The 23,606-nt window shown below is 49.7% G+C and overlaps 1 protein-coding gene across 5 annotated transcripts in view; it reads left to right on the top strand.

Annotated features, from left to right (window-relative positions):
* The window catches only part of MSI2 (musashi RNA binding protein 2), a 224,312-nt gene extending 208,537 nt beyond the window's left edge, over window positions 1-15,775 (top strand). For 3 of the 5 annotated variants that reach the window (XM_062012243.1, XM_062012245.1, XM_062012248.1), the window contains 3 exons: window positions 10,823-11,031; window positions 12,695-12,772; window positions 15,275-15,775. In XM_062012243.1, coding sequence (XP_061868227.1) covers window positions 10,823-11,031; window positions 12,695-12,736 — 251 coding nt within the window. In that variant the 3' untranslated portion in view covers window positions 12,737-12,772; window positions 15,275-15,775. The remainder of the gene's footprint in view (window positions 1-10,822; window positions 11,032-12,694; window positions 12,773-15,274) is intronic. The other 2 variants (XM_062012247.1, XM_062012244.1) reach the window with 2 other exon arrangements.
* The last annotated feature ends 7,831 nt before the right edge of the window (window positions 15,776-23,606 follow it).

Consider the following 23,606-nt stretch of genomic DNA (forward strand, 5'->3'; position numbering starts at 1 on the left):
TCTTTGGGTCGGTGAGAGACTGAGCTTCCTGCAAAAGAAAATTCAGCAGATGTAAAACAACTCGTTGCTGTTGAAGCCTCGCCCACGGTGGCGGTGGTTTTACAGGGCTGGCTGAAGTCCTTTGTGGTTAAAACACATCAGCTTTAATCAATAATTTTGTAATAGAAAATCTTGTGCACTTGATAAATCATCTCCAGTGCAATTAGTGACCACCTCTGAAGTGCAGGCTTAAGTACAGTGGAAGTTAATCTTTAATGAATTTAGCAGCTAACTTTTAATGGTCTTTTCAATCAGAGGAATTCTTTTCAATGGGAAAACACTGCTCAGCAAATCTCATCCCTGCCCTGGCAGGAACCACTGTGCTGGTGGGCAGCACCACAGGGCAGCCCTGCTCAGCCCTGCAGCAGCCACCAGCGCTGCTCCCTTCCCTTGCCCCCAGCAGAGGTGGAGGGATGGAGCTGTAGGACAGGGTCACTGGACTTTGTTCCACAGAAGATGCCGGTGAGTGGTTGTGAAGTGGGACACAGCACCCATTTTACTGACATACTGTTGTGTTTCTTTTCCTGCTGATTCTCTCCCCAAATGCTTTAAAAGTAAATACGTAATTACTTTTTTCCTCTGTCCTTTCTGGAGTAGCAAACTGAGACAGCAGCAGTGGAGTTTTCCCTTGCAGCAGATGTTAGCATGCATCTGGCTCTGCATTAGCTTGAGGAGCGTGGTGAATTAGTAGTTGTCAGAGAATGCAAAATTGGTCTGCAGGTAGATAAACTTGAGCTATTGAAAAACTCACTCAGATGGGTCTTTTTAAGGGTATTTCCTGACAGTTAAGAGACCAGAGCTTTGTGCCATCAGGACTCCAAGGTGTCTGTGCCCAAATCCTCCCCAGACAAGGAGCTGGGGTGTTAGCTGCTGACAGCAGAGCTGGTGCCAGGAGCTCTCCCCCAGACACTGCGTGGGGAGCAGCAGCTTCTCTCGCTATTTCCTTATCAGTGAGCCCAGGTTTTCCTTTGTGGGGGTGTTATTACCAGCCACCCATGCCATGGAGCACCCCACACTCCACGTTGCTCAGATGTGGCCTCGGTGCCTGCCTGGCCAGGCGGGTCTGCTCAAAGTGCCCAGCATCTTTCTTGGTGCAGGCTGCCCCATTGCAGGGAGAGCACCAGGGTTCTGTGGGATGGATTTCTCTTGTGTTACCTGGATAACTCCGTGCTCCTCAGCAGCCAGCCAGCCCACAGGGTCCAGCAGCAGTGGGAAGGTGCCCCTGAGCAATGTCCTGCCACTACAAATACACAGCAAAACAAAGACTCATTTTTGGTTTAATTTTCCTCTCGTATTGTCTGTTATTGTACAAAAGGCTTCAATTTAAAATGAACAGGAGTGATAGCCAGTTAATGTGGTACAGTGGGAGGCCGGAGTTTCTGTTGCTATGGCGATGGAGTTCGGCTCATTTGTTTTGTAGATGAGTAATTACTACGCAATTAGAGTAGGCTAAAAATAAAGGGGCCTTTTGTTCCCTGTTACTCATTAATATTAATAAAAGACCTGTCCAGGCTGTGGTAAACAATTAATGCAGATGTGGTTGCCCGTGGTAAAAGTAGCAACAGCTTTCCTGTTACCCAGCACGAGGTGAAAGCGCCGGCGTCGCCCGGCTCTTCCTTCATTTGAAATGGGAAAATCGTGAGAGAGGTCTGTGTTAGCACAGCATCACAAGCTTTAGCCCTTATTTGCCAGTTGGGTGGATGGTAATAAGTGTTAAAGCTTAATGTGCAGACACAGACAGCAGGTACAACGCGGGGGTCAGATCCTGCGAGGCAGCAAGCGTCCGCAGCCCTCCCAGCTGCGTGCAAGAGGAACGTGATGGCAGCACTTCCCAGAGGATGAAATCTCTTCCTTTCTCCCCACTAGCCCTGCCTTGCCCAAGGGAGGGCACAGGGCCATGCTGCTGCTGTTGCCTCCAGAGCCAGGGCTTGAGCAAAGAGCTTGCCTGAAAAACCTGAGTGCGTGGCAGTCTGAGTGTGGTGCTGCTGAAATGGCTCCAGTGCAGCACGTTACAAACACTGGGCGCTGAAAAAGAGTGGAAGGAGGCAGTTCTGAGTGTTCATGCCAGATTTGAAACTCAGTGTAAAACCAGTTAAATGGACAGAGGAACCTGTTAGGAAGATGACTAATGGGACAGAGTTTATTTACCCCTCTGTTTTATTTGCGTGTCTGGACATAGCTGGTGAGAGTCTGGTGTTGGCGGAGAGGGACGGCCGAGCAGTGCAGAGCCAAGCCATGGCTGGCCTGGTGGGCATGGGGGGCTATGGGGTGGCCACCCTGCTCCTGGGGTGCTCAGCACCCCTGGCAAACACCACCAGCAAGGTGGACGATCTCCATCAGGCAGCAGAGGCACCCGAGTACCCTCGGCCTGAAACCCTGGAGGGCTGTGCTGGGGGGGTGGGTTGCAGCCAAATGGGAACTGCATCCCTCCCAAACTGTTTAACTAATGGAGGGAAACGCAGCACAGCCTTTGTAAGGTCGACATTTGTTTGTTGTTAAGGATCTAATTAGAAACATGAGAGGGAGCTGAATGGCTGCTTGCTCGGCTAATTAGCGACATGCACGAAGACCACTTTGAACTTCAAGGACACAAAGCTATTAGCGCTTACATCAAAAATGGATTAAACTTCTGTGCTTTTATAATGATTAAAGATGAGCCGCTCGAGAGGAAATCCTTTTGTGGGGCTATGACAAGAGCTGGCTCCCTGATTGTGGCTTCTACCAGCGGAGCTTTGTGTGGCCTCTGCGTAGCGCTCGGCCGGGCGCGAGGGTGACGCCGATTTCACTTGCAACGTGGAAAACGGGATTAGGCAATAAATATTGATCGCTTGCAACGAAGTCACAGACAGGCTGGAAATGTGTTTGTCCTGCTGTATAACTGCAGGACTTGGAAAAACTGGGTTTGAAGGCATCGAGTTTTGTGTCTTTGCTTTTGGAAGCGGGTGCAGATCAGCAGCTTCCAGCCGTGGCAGATGCCTCGGCTGCGAGAAGCGCGGGGCTCAGCAAAAGGAGGTGCTGCTGACACGCCTGCAGCGTGCACGAGGGACAGTGGGAGCTGAATTTTTAGCTTGCCCAAGCTTGTGGAAGCAGCCCATCTCTTGTTCTGGGCTCAGATAAGGTAGCTCAGCAGTTGCTTTTAGTGTCTGTGCCGCCTGCTTAGCATCCGTGCCAGTGCTGGAGCAGAAGCCCCTGTGCTGCACCATGAGGGAGGGCACTGGGCCCATGTCCAGAACAGTCACCACAAGATCCTGAAAGCCATTATCACACCAGAGTGCCCAGCTCGGGTCCTGTCAGCTGGGGCTGCTGCCAGGAGGGCTCTGGGGGCGCGGGTCTGGGTGCCAGCAGCTCTCCCTCCCCGTTCCCCACACACTTCCAGCAGTAATTGCTGAGCCAGGAGCCTGCTCACCACCCACTGCTTTCTGTCGTTAGCCCTGCGATATTGTGATGTGTTAAGCCATTGCCAAAGAGGCTGCAGAGGCAGAACAACCTTTTAAAGTGTGACTGCAGATAGAAAATAACGTACAAATAGTACCTTGTTATGGCAGATAGCTGCTCTCAGTGTCTCTTGGCCTCATCACCACTTATGTTACTGATGAGCCCGACAGTTGCTTTATTTTTTTCCCCTGCAGGGCCAATATAGCTGCAGGGGAGGAACAACTGCTGCCACTAACCCAGGGCTGCTGGCTGCTCCCCGCTACAGAGCCGTGGCAGGGCCACAGGGAAGGCACAAAGCTCACACTTTGATTTTCCAGCGTCGGGGCTGAACCGACTGTCACAGGGAAAGTAGCTACAGCCTCTCAGCTTGCAGAGCAGCTCTGCTGCCACGGGCTTCTTACCGAGAGCTGTTTGCTTTTCAAGTCTGCTTGGGAAGAGCTGGAGCAAAGTGCTGTGCTTTACAGGTCCCTGGGAGAGATGTACCAAATGACACCTCTAATTGTGACGTTGGGGTTATTTGTTTTTCTAGTCTCCCGCTTTCTGTTTCAGCTACTTGGGAGCTGTTTGTACGTTGTTACTCTCCAGAATACCTGTGTTTCCAGCTCATTATTTCTGAGACATTTTTGAGTTGGAGCATTGATCTGAATTTGAGGTGTGCTGCCTCAGACATAAAACCAATACTGTTTGTAGAAGCAGGGATAGAAGCCAGCGATGCTTCCACTGTTCAGCCTGACCACAAACAAACGTGTTTGTGCCTCTAGCTGGAGCTGTGTGTGGTGATGGCTGTAGAAGAAAAGAGCCTCAATGTGAGCATTTAATTCTAAGTGCTGTGCCTGTGTGCTCCTGCAGCCTGAACAGATAACCAGGAGTGCTCATGCCTCATTTCAGACTGGCATTAATTTGTACATCCAGTCCCAGGTAAATCACATCTCGGTTGGCAGCATCTCTGAAAAGCAAGATACAAGCTCCCATTAGCTTCATCCGTGAATGTACAAAGAATTAGGTTTGGCCAAGCTGTCTATAGCCTGGGTGCAGGGCTAGCTAATGATATTTGTAAGGCTCTAAGCAGTAATGATGTGAGATTTGCATACAGGGCTGAAGTTTTCCCGCAGTCCGTGCCGGGGCTGGTTATTTTAAGTATCAACATCACAGTGCGACTGCTGGTCTGTTAGTCATGCATGCTACGGTGTGGCCATTAGTGCTCATGCTTCAGGACACATGGCATCCCCAAGGAAGGGCCAGATCTTCCCTGCACCAGTCACCGTGGTGTTACTGTAACGTCTTCAGCAGCGTTGGTGCTCGGGTGGCGGCAGAGGCAGCGCAGCAGGCTGCAAGGCTCGGGCAAGGCGTCGTATCCCTTCCCTGAAAAATCTGCTCTTAAAATCCAGAAGTAAATCCCAAGTGACTCAAATTAAATGCCTCCAGACTGTGGTGTAGTTCCCTGACAGCTTTGCAGCCCTGCTGATCCCGGCGTGGGCAGAGGGACGGGCTGCAGCGCGTGCGGCTCATCACCCAGTGCCCCTCGCCCTCTGGGGCTGCTGCAGCTCCGTGCCCTGAGCCCACAGCCCTGCCCCTTCCCAGCCCTCTCAGCAGCCTTCAGCGTCGTTATATCATTTACTCCTCCGAGCTGGAAGATGATGTTTGCAGCGTGTTAGATGAATTTTTCATAAAGACAGAAAAAACAGCCTAATCTTGTGAGCCCTGAGTCTTGGTGGTGGGTAATGGCTTTGATTTAAAGCATTTTGTCTTAATGATAGTTATATTGAAAATTTCCTGCTGCTTTCAAGCACGTGTAGTTATTATCATAAACACTGATGGCAGAAATGCCTGCCAAATTGTGCGTGGCTGTGTATGGTAGATGAGAGAGTCATCCAGAAATGAGAGCACTGGATCAACAAGTTGTCCAGAAGCCTGTTGGTACAGAAAGCCACCCTGGGGCTGGTGGGACGAGGCAGGAGCCAGGAGGGCAGTGGAGTGCTGGAGGTGACCAGCACTAGGTGTGGAAAAGCTTGGTCTGAGATTAAAACTGAATTTCTGATGAGAAGAAATGTGTTTCTGGCTGGGATAATGGAGCACAGGATCCCATCCTGATGTATCCTCCCTCAAAGAGGAAATCCAGTGCATTCTTTCAAACATGAGGTTTGTCCTGCGTGTGCACCACGGCTGGGAAGGCAGCCAGGAGGGTCTCTGACCACATTTGGCACCACTGTTCTTCACCTTGGCTTGGGGTTGGTTTTTTGCTTTTGAAATACTCATATTTATTAAAACAAAAGGCAAACCCACAGGAGTTAACAGTGAGGAGACTGCTGTAGGAGCCTGTCCTCCCCCCACAAGGGTGTTGAAGGTTTGGGGCTGTGGGAAAGGGAAAAGTGTTGTCAGCAAAGGCTTCGTGTGGGTTGTGTGCAGGGGACAGTGATCCTCAGGCAGAGAGAGTGATCCTTGTGCAGGGGCCAGTGATCCTTGTGCAGGGCCTGTTTCACACCTCTGTACATGTTTTGCCTGGTTTGTTTCCTTTGTAATGCAAGGACTTCAGTGGTGCTTGTAAGTGTTGCTTTGTCATCAAATCTAATATACCAGGTACTAAGGGACCGGCCACCAGCCCTCACTGTGCCAGTTGTTCTTGTAGGACACTAATGCCAAAATCCTGACGTTTCTTCTCCCTTTCCCTCTTTCCCTTCATCATTTGTGGCTGAATTGAGTTGGCTTGGGTGGGATTCCAGCATGGGGCTCGTGCTTTTCCTGCCCTCTCCCCCCAGCTTCGTTAGTGTAACGCACCGTTGGCGAAGGCAAATGTCACCACGAGTCCTGACTCAGGAATTTCTCAAGAGTTCATCGAGAGAGAGTTTATCTTTCAGTGGTGACCTTTCTTGTTGAACACGGATTAATGTATAAGCAGGGTCTGTGTTAACATGGCAGTTTGCAGGAGAAGGCACTTGATAAGCGAGCTCCAGCAGCTCCTTCCCTGCTCCCAGCAGAGCATTCCTGCCTCTGCCTCAGCCCAGGCTGGGAGGTGCATTTTGGGCTCCCAACTCCCAGCTCCTTGACATGAATCCCTTGTCCTAGCTCTGTGTTGAGAAGTGTCTTGCACACAGGTGGAATGTGGGTAAAGGATGCCACGAGGAGTTAGTGATAAAGCAGAATTACTCCTTGAAGCACTGTTGTTAGGTTATGGATGCCTGTGTAAAATACTCTCCAAATTCATGTTTATTTTAGCAGAAAGACTTTCAGTGGGAGGAGCTGCAGCTTGGGGCAGAGGAGAGGGGGCAGTTGACATGCATGGTTGCACCAGACACGTCCCCAGGACGAGCTGCAGCAGGGAGTACAGCAGACCCTGGCTTTTGCCACAGCAAACCTGACCACTGTAAATACTAACCTGGCAATGATTTGTGGCAGGCCACCAAGTCTGAGTTCCTTTTATCCATGCCCAGCGTTGTCAGCCATGGCATTTCTGTGTCTCTTCCCATGATGAGGCAGTACTGATGTTTGTCGTGGCTCTGCCAGTCTCCCCTTCAGATAAGGCCCAGCTCTTGCTGTGCCAGCCATGCACAGCAGATCCCAATTCCACCGTTGCCAACACTTGGCATTTAAAGTAAGCCTGTCCAGGAGCTGCTTTATGAGCCCACATTAGCTGCAATGTCTTGTGCCCCATCTTGTTGCTTTCCAGTGCTGCCCAATCCACCACAGTGCTGGGCAGGGTCGAGCTGAGGCTCTGCAGAGGCTGCCCCTCACAGGGAAACGGTCACTTACTGATCCAAATTCACAGGCTCAGAGCCTTTTCCATAAGAAGATCTGCAGCAAATTCAAAGTGAAGCAAGCAAGACATTGAACTTCCTTGTTCCCCATTACTGCCACATCTCTTGGCTGCTGTCTCTTGATCTCCATAGGCATAGGAGGGAGCTTCTGTAGCCCAGAGGATGGGAGATCGTTGGGGCTGAAGTAGATAAAAGTCGGTTCTCTGTGACTGACAGACAACGTATAATCTTTTCCACATCACTCCTGACCTTGATCTATCACAGGGCTTCCTGCTGGCACTTGGGATTGCAAATGATGTGTAGAGGAAACCCTTGAGTTGGAGGCACTGAGCCACAGTCTCGGAGCTGTGAAAGCATCCAGTGCAGGATGGTTTCCTGAGCAATTGGTTGGTAAATTGGACTTGAACCTTTTGGAGCGTGTTGGAAATGGTTACTTTGATTAGCAGGTCTTCCTGAGTGCTGTCAGTCCTTGGAAAGGAAGGAGATGGCCCTGACAACCACCAGGCAATGCTGGATCAGGCTGATGGGTCCTCCTGGCAAAGCAAAGCCAAGAGACAGTTGGTCAGCTTGGCTGGACCAGGCAACAGGTCAGGCTTTGCTCCTGGTCTCCATTAACTGGCATCAAGTCCCCTCTCCTGGGACAGCACAATCCCCTGACAGCTTTTCAGCAACATGCTTCCAAACTCGTGCCCTTCATTATTTCCTGCTCTGGTTGCAGGATGTGAGTGGCTGAGGGAAAGGCTCAGGTTCCTCCCAGCCTGCCAGGCATTGCTGTTAATGCTCTGTGACTCCTGCAGCTCACGGCAGCCGTGGCTCTTGGGCAGCTTCTGCTTCCTCCAGCAGCCGAGCTGACATCAGGAACGTTGTCATAAAGACACATCTCTCCAAAGAGCCTTACGTTTGCTTTGAGGACCGAAGCAGTATCTGGAGTCTGGAAGACTGACAGGGGAGTTCTTCATTTTAGTCTGTTTTATACAGGATTGTGTAAGAGAAATTTCTTTCCACGTGTTTCTTGCCATCACGTCTTGAACATGTTGGGAAAGCTGCTCAGGGTCCCTTTGCTGCTGTGTCACAGCCATGGTGGAAGTGCCTGTGGCTCCAGGTGAGCTGCTGTGCAGCTATTGTAAGAAGGCAAATATTTAGCAGCTCTCCACGGCTGAGTGAATCGTTAAAATACGGCTTTCCGAGGCGTGCTTGGCCTCCTAGGAATTACCAGAGCTTTTCTGTTTCATTTATTGGGTCTGGAGCAAAATGTCAGCTCTGTAAAAGCTTCCAGCCCTCTCTGTGCAGCTCTGCAAAAGCTTCCAGCCCTTTCTGTGCAGCTCTGCGGGCAGCGGCTCAGCCGGCAGCGTGGGGCAGCCCCGGCGCTTGGCGTGCCCGTTCCCCACAGCAGCCTTCAGCTGATGCTCTGTGCTTAGAGAATGACCCATGTCTTACATGTCCTGCCCACAATCAGAAGGACTTTTGAATAGCCAGCTGCCACGTCTTCCTGCGTGGATGCAAGCCGGTATTTCCAGTCTTAAGAGGTGTAAATGACAGCGTCTGGGGTGGGAGGTTTGTGGGGACAGAGCAGAGTGTCTCTGGCTCCTCAGCCTCTGTTTGCTGTTCCCAGGACACAGCCAAGGGCATCCCCTTGTTGACCATGCACAGGTCTGAGGTTGTGGGTAAGTGAGGCAGGACTGTCCCTCTGGATGCCACAGTGGCTATCCTGTTAGCCAGGGCATCGCCACGACTCCTCAGCATGGGCACATGCTTGAGGCTGGCTGAGATGGCACTGCGATGGGTTCTTCTGGCAGCGTGAGGGGGTTCGTAGGAGTGTTTCACTGGGAGGATCCCCTCTTGCCTTGCTGTGTCCCTCTGCCACGCTCAGACTGGCCAACTGGGTTTTCTGTGTGATTTGGCAGTAAAACACATCCATTTTATTGAACCAGAAGGAAAATAGTGGGAAAAAAAGTGGTAGCTTACAGTAATAAAGGGCTGCTGAACATCTCAGATGGATATTTTTCTTTGTGAGTGAGAAAGCCAAATGTTATCCTGACATTTAATCTTTAATAATAAAAAAGGCACTTTGTTTGCCACTGAATTCCAAAAGCTGTTTACTCTCTCATGCTTTATTCCTTTTAACTTGCTAGCTTAGATGTCCTACTTACTTCCCCCCTGCTACCAGTCCAGAGCTACATCAAGTCATTTGTTCTGTAAAGTTCCCTTTCCTGTCATTGCAGAGCCGAAGGCTGCCGGGGCGCCTCTTTTGTCCATTCATTCATTCGAAACCCCGTTGGGAGGGTGGTGCAGGGGGAAGGGCCAGGGCAGGAGAGGCAACGGCCCAGCAGCTGAGCCCTTGGCAGCCCACGTGAGGTGCTGCCAAGCCTCCCCTCGGGCTGCCCTCGTTGAGCGAGCAGGGCTTTCTCCCAGGCTGGTCGCCGTCCCCGGTAGAACCCTGCAGTGGGTCAGCACAGCTCTGGCCGGTGCTGAGGCTGTAGTTGGTGTGGGCAGGGAAGCCTCTGTGTGTTCCTCAGGACCTTGCAGGTGCCACTCGGGTGTAGCTCCAGCTTCCCGCGAGCCATCTCCATCCAGCTCCTCCCAGGCCGCTACCTTTCCTTTCACATTGAAACTTCCTACTCATGAATTCTACATCCAAGAGCAGCTGTGGGAAATGCCAGAAGCCTGATCATCTAACATGCTCTAATACCTAAATTTGTTCTTCAGTATCATTCTTATTTACATTGTTTTTCTGTCTCAAACAACAAAGAAAGTAAAAAAGGGGAGGAAAACATTAAGGTTTTCTCTTAGTTGCACGTTAGGAGGTGAGTTGTCACACACCCTCTGCAGTTCTTTTTTGCTTTTGATCTTTATTTATTTGTTTCATTTTGGTTGATGTCCCCAGCATGGTTTTTGGAGACGAAGGTAGGTCTTCGCTCTCCAAATCAACAGGGAAAAAAACCAACAGATACAACAACACTGTCCTTGGTCATGTTAAAGGGAAAAAAAAGCCCAAACTGTTCCATTCCATACCATGTAAAGAAAACCAAAAAGATCCTCTGCTGAAGCATTTCTCCAGCTCCCTGATTCCAAAGGGCGGGTTTCTTTTTCCAAAAGTACCGAATGGATCCAAAATCGATTTTCCCAGAAGCGATTTGAAGTGATTTGCTGTCGACATTTTAATATCAATGTTACCACAATGTGTAGTCTCAAAACTAGTTCCTTTGTAGTTTGCATGGGATGTGAATGCTGTCTCGGCGTGCCCAGACCTAGAGAACTTGTTACTACTGCATGAGCATCAAGTCAGATGTTGAAAAATACCTATTCTATTTTGTGATAATTTGGTGAAAATGAGCACCTCCAGTCTCTGGTTGCAGTAGTGTGTTGAATGATTGTTCTTTTTCTTTTCTTTTATATATATCCATATATATATTTTTGGAGCTCTAAGCTTCGTAGTAGTACGGGCTGACTCTTCTCCAGTACTTGCTCTCCTATCGCATGGCCTTGGTTAAGTGTTAGAAGTTGGGCCTAGGCTGTTTATTCTGGTGTTTGGCTTTGTAATAACGGTGCATGCCCGGCGTCTGGCCTCATACCCAGCTTTATTCTCTGCACACCAGTCTTGAATAGCTACAGTGCTCAACCGAATTTTGGCGCACCCGCTTCCCCGGCAGGCTCCAACCCAGCCCGACCCGGAGGCTTCCCCGGGGCCAACAGCCCAGGGCCCGTCGCGGACCTCTACGGCACGGCCAGCCAGGACTCCGGCGTGGGTAACTACATAAGCGCCGCCAGCCCGCAGCCGGGCTCCGGCTTCGGCCACGGCATCGCCGTAAGTACCGCGGGCAGCCGGGCACGCGCGGGGGAGGCGGCTGGCGGTTAACGGTGCCGGGAGGCGGCCGCTTGGGGTTTGGGCGCCGTGACGTGACGGCGAGCGGAGCGCCTTGCTGCTGTAGCCTGCCAGAGCTGGGCCCGACCCTCTGGGGCTGCCAAAGGGCTGGAGATGCTCTGGGGCCTCCTGCAGCTCACGGCAGACACGGTTAAAGGAGATGCTTAAGAGTTATGGGCTTAGTTCCTGCTGGCCTGTGCGGTCACATCAGCCCAGCCACCCTTCCCGGCCAGTGCAGACAACACACCAGTCCCTGCTCCCACCTAAGCGGGCAACAAGCAGCTCGGTAATTGGGCTGGCAGGACCCCAGAGTTGCCCACAGCCACCCTGGTGAGAGGGGGCCTGTCCCACTCCCCTTCTCCCATCCCTGTAGCTGCAGCATCCCTGTGGCCCAGGGCTGGGTGCTGCCCACCCAGGTCACTTCCAGCCGGGCACATGGCCACCAGGACTCCAAATCTGCAGGTTACCAGTAAGTCGCTGCCGTTTCGTTGTCAAGTCACTGGCAAAGTGCCTCTGAGTGGTGTGGGGCTGCAATCTCACTAATGAGGGGCGATGGAGATTTGCTTAACCAAGCTGCATGCTGTTCTCAGACCCACTGTGTTACCTGTGTGTGTTAGCATGAATGTGGTCGCACCTCTTTGGTGGCTGTCAGTCTCCCAAACAGAAAACTTCCAGCTCCAGTTGGTTCTCTTTTTGTAGTAAAACGATCAGGTTTGTGGGGTTTTTCTCTCCTCCTGTACACTAATGCTGGCAAAGCACAGAGGGCTCCCCCACATCCCTCCAACCCAGCAGTGAGTTCCACTCTGACCAACTGGTTGAGTGGGGGGAGCGGGAGCGTAGTGCAGACAAAGTGCCTGAAACTGGGGGGGTTTTATTGCTTGAGCAACCAGTACCCAAGAAGACCAAACAAACCCCCTTCTGCCTCTGTTTGTGCCCTTGTACTCACTTCCCATCCCGGCCCTGCCGCTCGTGCAGCCACACCAGGGGCTTGACAATCCCTTTGGATCAATTCTAGTACCAAACACGGAATATTATTGCTGTGCTAAGAGCTGCATCAATTTAAACTGGTGTCTCTCACCACTTACAACACCTCTTATTTCCATTTTTCACCTCAAGAAAAAGACCTGTTTGTTCTGGAAGGCTTGGGCACTTTAGCCTCAGCAACATCCTGATTTTCCAAGTGATGGGAGGCACGAGCCTGGGTCCCTGGATTTGTCTGCACTGACGCTTCTCCACAGACTGCTGTTGTATGTGACTTGCAGATTGGCAGCCTCTCAATTTCCCCCAATAACTGCAAAGAGTCCTATAGCTTTTTTTTTTACCTATATATTTACTTAACACTCTCCATTTACTAACCCTGGTTTAAAAATAAGGGCAAAACCCAAAGCTAATTTTTACAACTGGGGGAATGAGAAGATTATGGTCTTGGAAAGGTAACCACAGGGTTCAGCACACTGAGTCACTGGTGACCAGAACAGCTCTTGGAAACACCTATTCATGCTGGCAACACAGTCTTTCAAGTCCTTTGATAATTTCTTGCCAAAATTAATAATCATCTGTTCCCATGTATAGAGCACTGATGAACTTAACAATTGTGCAATTTTAGGGACCTTTGATTGCAACGGCTTTTACAAATGGATACCATTGAAACGTTACACATGGTTGGTTGCCATCTCACTTGGAGGTATTACAGTATATACCATTTGTACTTTGTGCTAAACTACCATCTCCCCTATATTTACTTTTAAGTGAACAATTTTGTACCTTCATTTCGTCTTTCCTTGGCCTTTAATCATTCCTTTCTGTGATTTACGTTACTCGAATCAATCTCACGGGCTGGAAACTGGAAGGTGAATTGGGAGCTGAAACACCCCCTCCCCCAAAACTCACCTTTTCGTACTCCTGACACTTTGTGCAGTAATTTGGAGAGTTGCAAAACCCCACAGCAAACCCTGAAACCTGTGGGGAAGCAGCCAAGGGCCAGCTGATGGCATCCTGATGGGGATTATAGATCTGTTACCGACGCACCTGGCTAAAAATAGTCCCCACTGCTTTGTCACAGAGAAACCATCATTCTTAATTAAGTGCTGTACCAAATATTACAGCTAAAAGATAACATTGTAACCAGTAACTATAGAGCAATTATCAAGATTAAAAAAAATATTAAACCTAAGCAAATTAAATTAAAGACATTAGTGGGTGATGCATCCCTGGATCGCCGCCAGCTTCCTGCCCTTTGAACTGAGCTCAACTTAATTAAATGTTTAATTCTTTACCTTTTTTTGTTGGCCTTTGGCATATTCATCTTTGCAAACAAATGTTCTTACACCGAGAACAGAGCAGGTTAGAAAAGCCAGCCAGTGAAAGACAGAAGTTACCCCTGTTAAACGGCACAGGTTTGCCTGTAGAGCTCTTGGTGCCTGCAAAGCCATGGGACAGGTTTTGTTTGCCTGCCTTTGGGCTGGCCAGTGGCAGTTTTACCATCACAGTCAGTGTGTGGAATTAGAATTACAGTTAGTCGAGGGGCTGGGGGCTGTGGAAAAAGTTTGGAGGCTTTAAATTAGGTAAATATAGATTTCTGCCTAACTAGTAGTGAATAAAGGGGGTTGCTGTTCACCCCTCAGCTCCCCACCTGTACCCACCAGTACCTGAAACTGCTCTGTCACTCAATTTGCTCCACCAAGCAGACCTGACCTAGGTGAACCTGCTTCTGCAGGGGGGTTGGACTGGATGATCTCTAAAGGTCCCTTCCAAACCCACCATTCTGTGATTCTATGAAAGAAAACGTGTCATAAGCACTTCAGTCCCAGTGATCTGCACATATGAGTGCTCGTCCCCAGGTGGGTTTGCCAGGACCCCTCAGGTTCCCCAGGCCATGCCCTGAGGTGATGCAGATGCCACAGCAGCCCTGAGCAGAGCATCTCCCGCTGCCCACAGCACACACAGAGCGTTCAGCAGCCCTGTGTTGGAATCCTGCTCCTCCCACCACGCGTCAGGCTGTTGCCAGCATTTACTGGCCAGGATTAAGATTCAAACCATTAATAACTTAAAAACAGAAAGTGCTTTTGATGTTGCACATTACTGATTAAAATGAACTTGGAGAGGAGGAAATGAGCCTTATTATTAATTCCCAAAGGACCACTGAGTCTGAGGGTTTTACTGCAGCGTCACATCCCTCGGCTGCCCCAGGCAGGATAGAGTCATGGAATTGGTTTGGTTGGAAAAGACCTTTAAGAGCATCAAGTCCAAGCCCTCCTCTCACCCTGCCAAGCCTACCACTAACCCATGGCCCTCAGCTCCTTGGCTTTGGGATCCCTCCAGGGCTGGGCACTCCCCCAGCTCTCTGGGCAGCCTGGCACAGGGGCTGACACCCCTCTCAGGGAAACAGTTCTGCCTCAGCTCCAGCTTCAACCTCCCCTGGGACAACTTGAGGCCGTTTCCTCTTGTCCCATCTCACTAAAACCCCCAGTCAGGTAGTTGCAGAACGTGATCACATCTTCTGCAGACCCTTCATGGCCATAGAGGATGGATTTGGTGGAGGTGCAGGTCCCTGAGGCTGGGACCTCACCCTGGGTATGGCCCTTTGGGGTTAGGTTTTGGAGATCACCCCAAAAAATGCATAAGCCTCACCCCAGGCAGCCAGTGAGCAGCTGCCTGCAGAACCAGGCCCCTAATACTTACTGTTTCCATCTCAACACGAAGCCCCAGCAGGAAGGAGCGTTAGAAGCTGAAGCACTGCACTGTGCTGGTGTAAAAGTTGTTACCTTCCAGGTACTTCAGCTGTGTCTTTAAAGCTCATTTTACCAAAGCTGTGTAAATTCCAGGTGTAACAAACGCCTGAGGAACAGGTTTTGTCCTTCCAATATATCAAGTCTCATTTCACTGTTCCTGAACCAGCCTCTCCCACAGCTAAGCCCAGCCTGGCAGGGTAGCACTGCTGCCTGCAGCCCAGGCTCAGCTGGCAGGCAGCTTTCCAGGGGCATGGAGCTGAGAGTGAGAGCAGTAACTCCATCACACACACTCTGCCACGGGACTGTCCTGGGAAGGTGCTCTGGATTCACCCTTTGTGTGGGTCTGAGCTGTTGGCAAACACTTGGGGTTTTTTTTGTTAAACACCCTGATTACCCTCAATTAACTCTCCCTTCTGTCTCCTCTGTGTCCCGTGCGTGCCGTCTCTTCCCCGCAGAGTCTCTCTGGATGTCCGGGCAAGACGGGGCGAAGTTTCTGAGCAGGCCCTTGTGTGGGTGATCTCATCAGACTCTGAGCACTACATCCTCACCAGTAACAGACGAACTGGAGGTGGCACTCGACGGACTTAGGTTGTTTAAAAAACAAACAAATCTCTCTCATCATCTCATGAATCTGCTGTACTATAAAACAACAGCTTTTAAAAGTATGTATATAAAACCCATTTCTTGTTCGTTTTACTTTCTCGATGGGTTCCCCCCCACCACCTCTTTTTAAACCTCTCCAAACCACGGTTTTTTTCGTAGCATTTTTGACATAGTCTCGTAGCCACGTAGCTCTTAATTCTTTGTGTATGTAGCAAGAGCCTAACCATAGCAGAACTGTTGAGATTAAGGGGTTTCTTTCGGTTTTTCTTCCCCTCTCCCTCCCTTCTCTTTTACGTAACCGTCGTTGCTTGAAGGATGCTGAGATGGTGACAGGAGGCTCCTGCTCTGCAGGTGGTGGGGGTGGGCACGGCGTGGGGGTGGCCTTGCAGGGCAAGGGGGGGATTAGGGGTGAGCAGCAGCTTCTCTAAGCCCTTCTTTTTGCTTGTGGCGTCTTCGTTAACCGAATTCCGTCAGCTTGGGGCAATAAGGCAGGGACTGCAAACTCTGTGCGTCCTTTTTTTTACTATAAGTGCTTCTTTTGTGTGTTGCTGTTGAAAGAGGTGATCTAAGGTTTCCTGAAATTGTGAATTCTGAAAAAAAAGGAAAGAAAAAGAACCCCACCCCACTGTAAATACAATTCCATTAACTGCATGTAAACGATTAAGAAAGAGAAATACGAAGCTATTTTTGTGATGGAGTCAGCCAAGGGCAGCTTCTCTAGGGGAAAAAGGAAGAAAACTCAAAAGAAAAAGCAAGTTTGAGAGCTTTTTGCCCAAGTGCTGGCACTGGCTTGTGAGAGGCAGGAGCTGCCAGCCCAGCCCACACACCTACACAGCTCATACACACACACAGCTCACACACACAGAGTTCACACACCTGCACAGCTCATGCACACACATACAGCTCACACACCTACACAGCTCATGCACACAGAGCTCATACATCACACAGCTCACACACCTACACAGCTCACACATACACATACAGCTCACACACAGAGCTCATACACCTGCACAGCTCACACATACAGCTCACACACACACACAGAGCTCACAGCTCACACACACAGCTCACACACTTACACAGCTCACACATACACACACACAGAGCTCACACACCTGCACAGCTCACACACACCTCATACACACACACACAGGGCTCACACAGAGCTCACACGGCTGCACAGCTCACACACACAGCTCATACACACACACACACAGGGCTCACACACAGGCCAGTGGTTTGGGGGGGTTAATTTAATATAAGAAAACCAAACCCCACCACCACATCACACACACACACGCACACATACACACTGCTTTTCCCAAGACTGAAGGAGAGCAGCGAGGCTTCTCCCTTGTGAAGCACCTGCAGTCTGTGCTTTCGGTCCGTGTTTTTCACCCAGCTGGACTGAGCCCCTTGCTGCCCCAGCCCCTCCTCACCCAGGGCTTGCTCCAGTAACATTCTGAAAGCAACTCCGGTTTGGCTCTTTGTTTCTTGTTTTGGTTCGGTCGTTTGGGTTGGTTTATGGGGTTATTTTTCTGGGAATACCTCAGTGCTCCAGGTTTCACCCTCTCAAGCAACGGAAGAGTTTAATTTATTGTAGCTGTAAAACAGAATTTAAAAGACAAAAAAAAAAAGTATAAACCATCATTGCACTGTGACTGGGAGGGGAAAAACTGACAGGTTCCTATTTGCACATGTTTAATATTTGGCTGTTATGTATATGGTCCCTCTGCTGGGGGAGGAAACTGATGAAGGATGTTTTTTAATTTAATTGTTTTGTAATATTGGTCACTAGGGGCTGCAGCAGCAGCCCAGGAGCCAGCCTGGCCCGTGCCATTCACAGCATGCTCTAGTGTGGGTAGATCTTTTCCTTCTGTTTTTAACGTACTATCAACGAGGTTTATTGATATTTTTTTAAACTGTTACGTTTATAAATTTGGTACTTGAGGCACAGCCAGGAGCCACTGGCCGAGGCTCTGCTGCCACTGAGCTGCTGCACTCCTATTTTTGTAACCTTTACTAACCAGTAGACTAATGTAGGCGTTCACTAGACAAGGTAGAGCGAGGCATCTTTAACTGAAACAAGGCACCATCCTGCTAACAGAAAGGAGAAAAAAAAAACACCACCCTGTTTGTTTCTTGTTTTTAACAGAAATCACGCTTTTTATGTACCGTGTTAGCTTTGTTTCCTAGTGCAGAACAACCAGGTTTAAGCAGAATGCTGGATGCTTTTTAACTATCGAGACTTGATCAAGTAATAAACAGAAATGAATAAAACAGTTCTTTAAACTATAAAAATGAAAAAAAAATACACACATACACAAAAAAAAGAAGCAAATTCCCTGCAATCCAGTGACCATCAGGGGGTTTGGTGTTGCTATTTTGTCAATGTTGATGATGTACTGTACTACCAGTTGGTTTTCCTCTCCATTCCCTGTCACCTCATAGAATATTCTTTGTTGATCATTGTTGTATGTTAATAGTGTATAAAATGGCTATCTTGTAAGAGTGCTGTCCTGATGCTAGTGTAGTGAATTCCCCCCCCCCCTCCTCCTCTCTCTCTCTCTCAATCTCTCTCTCTTCCTCTTCTAGTACATATTGGTAGGTGTATCGTAATTAAGGTTAAAAATTTAGCTGTAGTTATTCAGATTTAGGACCAGTAAGGATAGAACTTTCTCTTATTTAAGGAAAAAAAAAAAACCACAAAAAAGCTAATGATTTTGGGAAGGTTTCCCTGGTTTGTTTTCTTTCCTCTTTTCTTTGGGTTCTTTTTCTCTCGTCGTGTTTTTTTTCTTCTTCTTCTTTTGCTGATCTGATGCGGTTTCAACTAACCAAAGGTCTCACAACGTTAAAAATGCTGGCAAACTCCTAAGGCATTTGTAGATCCCCACCCTTTGAGAAGGGGACGTGCCATACTACCTTAAATGCTAACGCTAGATATGCAAAACTGGATTTTTTGAGTTTATTTTTTACCAGAGGGAGACACAGGAGATGAAATCGATTTTACTAAGAGAAAAAAGAAAAAAAAACACAAAAAAAAAAGACCTATTTTTTTAAGAATGCTCAGAAGAAATTGCTGATCTGTGTGAATATGTTTTAGATGTTTATATACCTTTTGAGAAGTCCCAGTGGCCCAGAGCACAAACGTCTTGGAATCCGATATGTTTTGATGTGGCTACCTAGACTAAGGTTCACGTTAGTCCCCCCACTCATCTAGAAGTCCATTTTGAAGAGGTTTTGGGGGTTTTTTTCTTGTTTTTTGGAGGTTTTTTGGTAGTTTTTTTCAGCACAGAGGCTCAGCTCCCACCTTTGTTTTGGTCAAGTGCAGCGAGCGGAGGAGCCTCCGGAGGGGCATCGCCCCTTTCTTCCCAAACGCCTCGCACAGACCCGCTGCCCCTGGAGGGACTGGCAAGGGAGACATTTCCATCTTGTTGTGTGAAATGGGCACCCAGAGCTCCTGGGCAGAGCTAAGGGCAGGCTCAGCCCCTGCCTGCAGCGCCCAGCAGCGTGCCCTGCGACGGGCTGTGTCCCACCCGCGAGGGAGCTGTAGCAGAGCCCCGGAGCTGGGGTACCCTCCCCCTGCAGAAGGAAACAGCCCGTTGCACTTGGCTTGATTAAAACAAAGCCAGATCTGTCCTTATTACTATATTTTTTTTTCTTCATCAATGTTCATTTTCAGTTGAGTTTGTAGCTTGGACTTTAAGGTAGCATGGCTCTCTGCTGTAAGTTGATTTTCGCTTCTTTTTCTCCATTGTACAGCATTGCCCTGCTGGTGAGTGTCACACGTCTTGCTAGGCTAGTTAAACCATCGGGTAACTGTCGGTAATAACGACCTGAAAGGTGTTCAGATTTCTTTTCTTCCCTGCTCTGAAGCCCAGGATGCTGTTCTTCTTCATCCCTTAGCGTGTGAACGAGGGCTAGCGACTCCAGCCACACTTTACCTTCCTGTTTCCTTTCTGCCATTCACTCAATGCAACATAATCAATAATAAAGCAATATAGTTTACTACATTTTTACTGAAGGCCAGCCATGGTTGTGTATGATATTGCTTATGAAACTGTTTACAAAAAAATAAACACACACAAAAGGAAAAAAAAACCACACAAAGCAAGCAACACTAACTCAGAGCTGTTTCGTGCTGTGGACACGGCTCGGGAGGGCGCTGTCCCCAGGGGTTGTTTTTAGCTCTTTGGTTTGGGTATTGCTTTTTTTTTTTAGGTGAAATAATAGTTAAAAAAGAAACAAAAAAAAAAAACATTAAAAAAAAAGTAAGCAGAGCAGTGGAGTTAGTGGTAAAGTGAAGAGAGACAGGAAAAGCCTCGAAGACACAAGGGCAGATCCCGGTCTGCACACAGACACTGTAGAGTTTCATACGTACAGAATCCCAGCCCAGCCCGTGCCGTGTGCGAACACTACGTGAGGAGATTCTGTGAGTTAAGCAATACTTTAATACTGTAACACAAGTACCAAAAACAGAGAAAAAACAGGAAAAAAAAGAGAAAAGACAAAAAAAAATAAAGAGGAAAAAAAAAAAAAAAGACTAAAAAGAAGTAGCTTTGAGCAAGTGAATCCTCGTGGTGGGTGCCCTGGCAGCCCCAGCGTGCTGTGCCAGGCTGTGAGGGCAGGGGGAGCCCTGTGCTGCTCTGCCCCACGCCTGGGCTCCTGTGTCGCGTCGCCCCTCGTAGGTAGCGAATCCCCCTCCCCCCATTCTCTGTTGTACGAGGTCTGAACTCCATCAGTACTAGGATGCAAGTCTAAGCATTTCAGGTGGTCATAAATGTACCTAAATAAACTATGGCACAGTGGCAGGCCTAGCCCTTCCTTTTATACTTTAGTATGAACTGATGAGAACTTTGGTAGTGACTTTTTTTTTATATATATACATATATATATGTATCTATATATATCAAGCATCTTTCAGGTCTCTGTGTATGGCTTTCTGAAGCCCTGTTGTAAAATACTATGTGGATGGGGGTCTCTCACATCACAGATGTGGAAAGTATAATTTTATATTTGTATTTTCAAATAAATAAGTTTGTGAAAGGTTTCCATCCTCTACTGTGGTCCAGAAATCAACGTGTTTGTCTGACGAAAAAATACAATAAACTGTTTTGAACAGAGCCCTGGAGTCCTTTTCATTGAGGGGAGGGGGGCGAGATGGCTGTTACCTGGCAGCCCCCACACAGCCCCATCCTGCACACAGACCCTATCCCCAGCCTCAGCCCTGGCCAGGGAGGAGGAGTCCGGGTGCTTCGCATCAATTCGCTCTACAGAGATGGTTTTAGGCTGTGCCAAGTTGGCAAGACACCACAATAAAGGGCAGGAGGTTTTCCTGGTTCATCCTCCCCCCTCCCTCGATTTAAAGTGTCTGAACAACTTTTACTCCCTGGAAAGGCCCCTACAAGGGAGGGGGTGGCAGCTGGGGACTGTGCCGGTGAAGGTCAGCGCGTGGCAGGATGGGCTGGTCTCTGGAAAGCAGTCAACACATGCAGCCCTTAATGGGATTGATGATTAGTGGAGCACCGAGGGGAAAATTAGATTAGAAAAACAAATGAAAATCATTTTGGAAGTGGTGTTTATTTGGGGTGGAAGGAGCTTCCCCTGCAAGGGCTGCAGGAAACCATTTGACTGCAATCCAGGAGCAAAGGAGCGCGGGTCTGGAGTACATTAGTGTGGTGGGAGGCCGGGAATAGCAGCCACTTAACCCTGTCATTCAGCAAACATTAGTGAATTATGAGTGTGTTATGGGTTGGGTTCTGTGTTCTGTGCAGAGCCTGGGGGCTGCTGGAGCTGCACCCAAACGGGACCAGGGGCGGCTGTGGCCAAATGGAAATTTGTTACACCGGCTCCAGAATAAGAATGAGATTTTGTGTTGGCCTCCCAGCTACTGAAATCAAATTGCAGCCAACACCAGAGTTGTAAAATAAGCAAAAATTTCCCTTCCCTGTCAAATTAGTGCCCCGATAAAGAAAACAAGGGCTATAAATGTGATTTACTTCCTTTCCCTCCTGTCATAAACATTTATGATCGAGCCATAACGAGGGGTTTCGGGAGGCAGCCGGGGCTTTGCAGCAGGGGGTGTTGGGAGGCCAAGCCCTGGGTTGCCTGTGCCACAGAAACACGGGGCAGGTGGGGTGGGACCCCCAGCCCCAGCCCCTGTCCCGGGAGCTCTGCACACACAGCACCCGCGGCTGTTCCAGCAGAGCTGTCTGACCCCACCAGACATCTGGAGGCTGCAGTTCTGCGGCAGAAACCAAGCCAGCATTTATTAATTATGAGCTTAAGCACTTCCTTTCATGCCTATTTACAAGGGCCGCCTCGTTATTAATAAAGAAGGATAAAATAGAGGGGGTTTTAAAGCTCATTTGTTCCACAGGGTTCTGATCCCCTGATGCCACCCAGCACGCAGCCCCGCTGCACTCAACCCTGAGACCCTGATGGTACCAACACCTCAACCCCCCTCCCCCAAAACCCCAAGCCCTGGCACCTCTCTGGACACCAGAAGACACGAGCACTTACAGCAGGCTCCACGCTCCCCAGGCTGCGGCTCCTGTGCAGCGATGCTTGGCATTCATTAGCTCTTTGCAAAGGGCACTGCTACTTGACTCCATTTCTGCAGCAGCCGCCGCTCATTTCTCTTCTATTTACCTCCATGGCAGCAGCTGGAATTAGTGCTGACTCCCCACAGGCTGCTGCTCTGTGATTCTCCCTCTGCAGGGTGAGCAAAGAGAATTAAAGTTTGTTTTTGGGCTGAGTGGAAGAGCCTTGTCCTCAGAGCCACGGTACCCCAAGGGGACAGTGAGCACCAGTCCCCAGCTCCTGCACCCAGCTTGGCCTTACTGACATCACCCACGACCAAGAGGGGTGTCAGCCCCTGTGCCAGGCTGCCTGGGGAGGTGGGGGAGTCCCCAGCCCTGGAGGGATCCCAAAGCCATGGAGCTGAGGTGCTGAAGGCCATGGGCTTGGCAGGCTGAGGGGAGGGAGGGAGGGGGTCTTTTCCAACCAAAATGATTCCGTGAGGGGTGGGTGCCAGTGGCACAGGCACCTTTCCATTGCTGGAGCCCATTTCCATTGCTGGGGCTGGGGACAGTGGTGGCTTCCAGCCCACGGTGCTAATTGCTGTGACATACTGAGCAGCACTTGCCCAGGGAGGGGGCAAGAGGAGCCCACACACCACTCCTGCTCACTGGTAATTACTGATTAAGAACTGGTTAATAAGGCAATTGGGGCTGAACTGTGCATTAACCAAATGACCCCCCCATCTCAGGCACAAAGATGGGAGCCATTATCAACTCATCCCTCACAGCATCTGCAAACACTAACAGCAGCTCCAATGTCCCCAGGATTTATGGTGCACAGGGGCTGAGCCATGGGGATGCTCCTTCCTGGGCTCTCCCAACTCCTTTGCACCCAAGCTCTTCAAGCCCTTCTCACAAAAGCAAGCTTTTGCTGTCACCTCCTGCATCTAAAGAACACCCAGAGTTGTGGGCACAGATGCAGCATAAACATCAGCAAGAATAATAGGCACGAGAAAGTACACACTTTCGCCTCTTTAAAGCCTGAGATGCAATTGAGCCACTAATAAAACTGCTCAGGATTTATACCAGGCTTTGCAGCTTCAAAGCAAGGCAGCATTTTGCTCCTCCTCAGCCCTTTTCATCCAGAGATCCAAAGCACTTCCTGGGGTTCTTTCACCACCTTTTGATGGGTGGGGGAGGAATTCCTCTGTTTTATCTTGAAAGGGTAAGCTGGTGGAGCTGGAACCACATCCCTGTCCCTCCACCCTGACTGTGGCTGGGTGGCTGAGGCGTGCCTGAGCTGGGGTGCTGAGGGAGAGGAGCACCCCAAGGGGTGCCTGAGCTGAGGTGCTGAGGAGGGGAGCACCCTGAGGGGTGTCCGAGCTGAGGTGCTGAGGAGGGGAGCACCCTGAGGGGTGCCTGAGCTGAGGTGCTGAGGAGGGGAGCACCCCAAGGGGTGCCTCAGCTGAGGTGCTGAGGGAGGGGAGCACCCCAAGGGGTGTCTGAGCTGAGGTGCTGAGGGAGGGGAGCACCCCAAGGGGTGCAGCACTCGGGGCCAGGCTCAGCATCCCTGGCTGGACACTGAGCTCGAGCCACCAGTGACTCCCCCCCAGCAGCTCAGGGGCTGCTGGGGCATCAATAAGCTGAGAGCACACCATGC

This window comes from Colius striatus, chromosome 20 (genome assembly GCF_028858725.1).
Source record: "Colius striatus isolate bColStr4 chromosome 20, bColStr4.1.hap1, whole genome shotgun sequence".
NCBI lineage: Eukaryota > Metazoa > Chordata > Aves > Coliiformes > Coliidae > Colius > Colius striatus.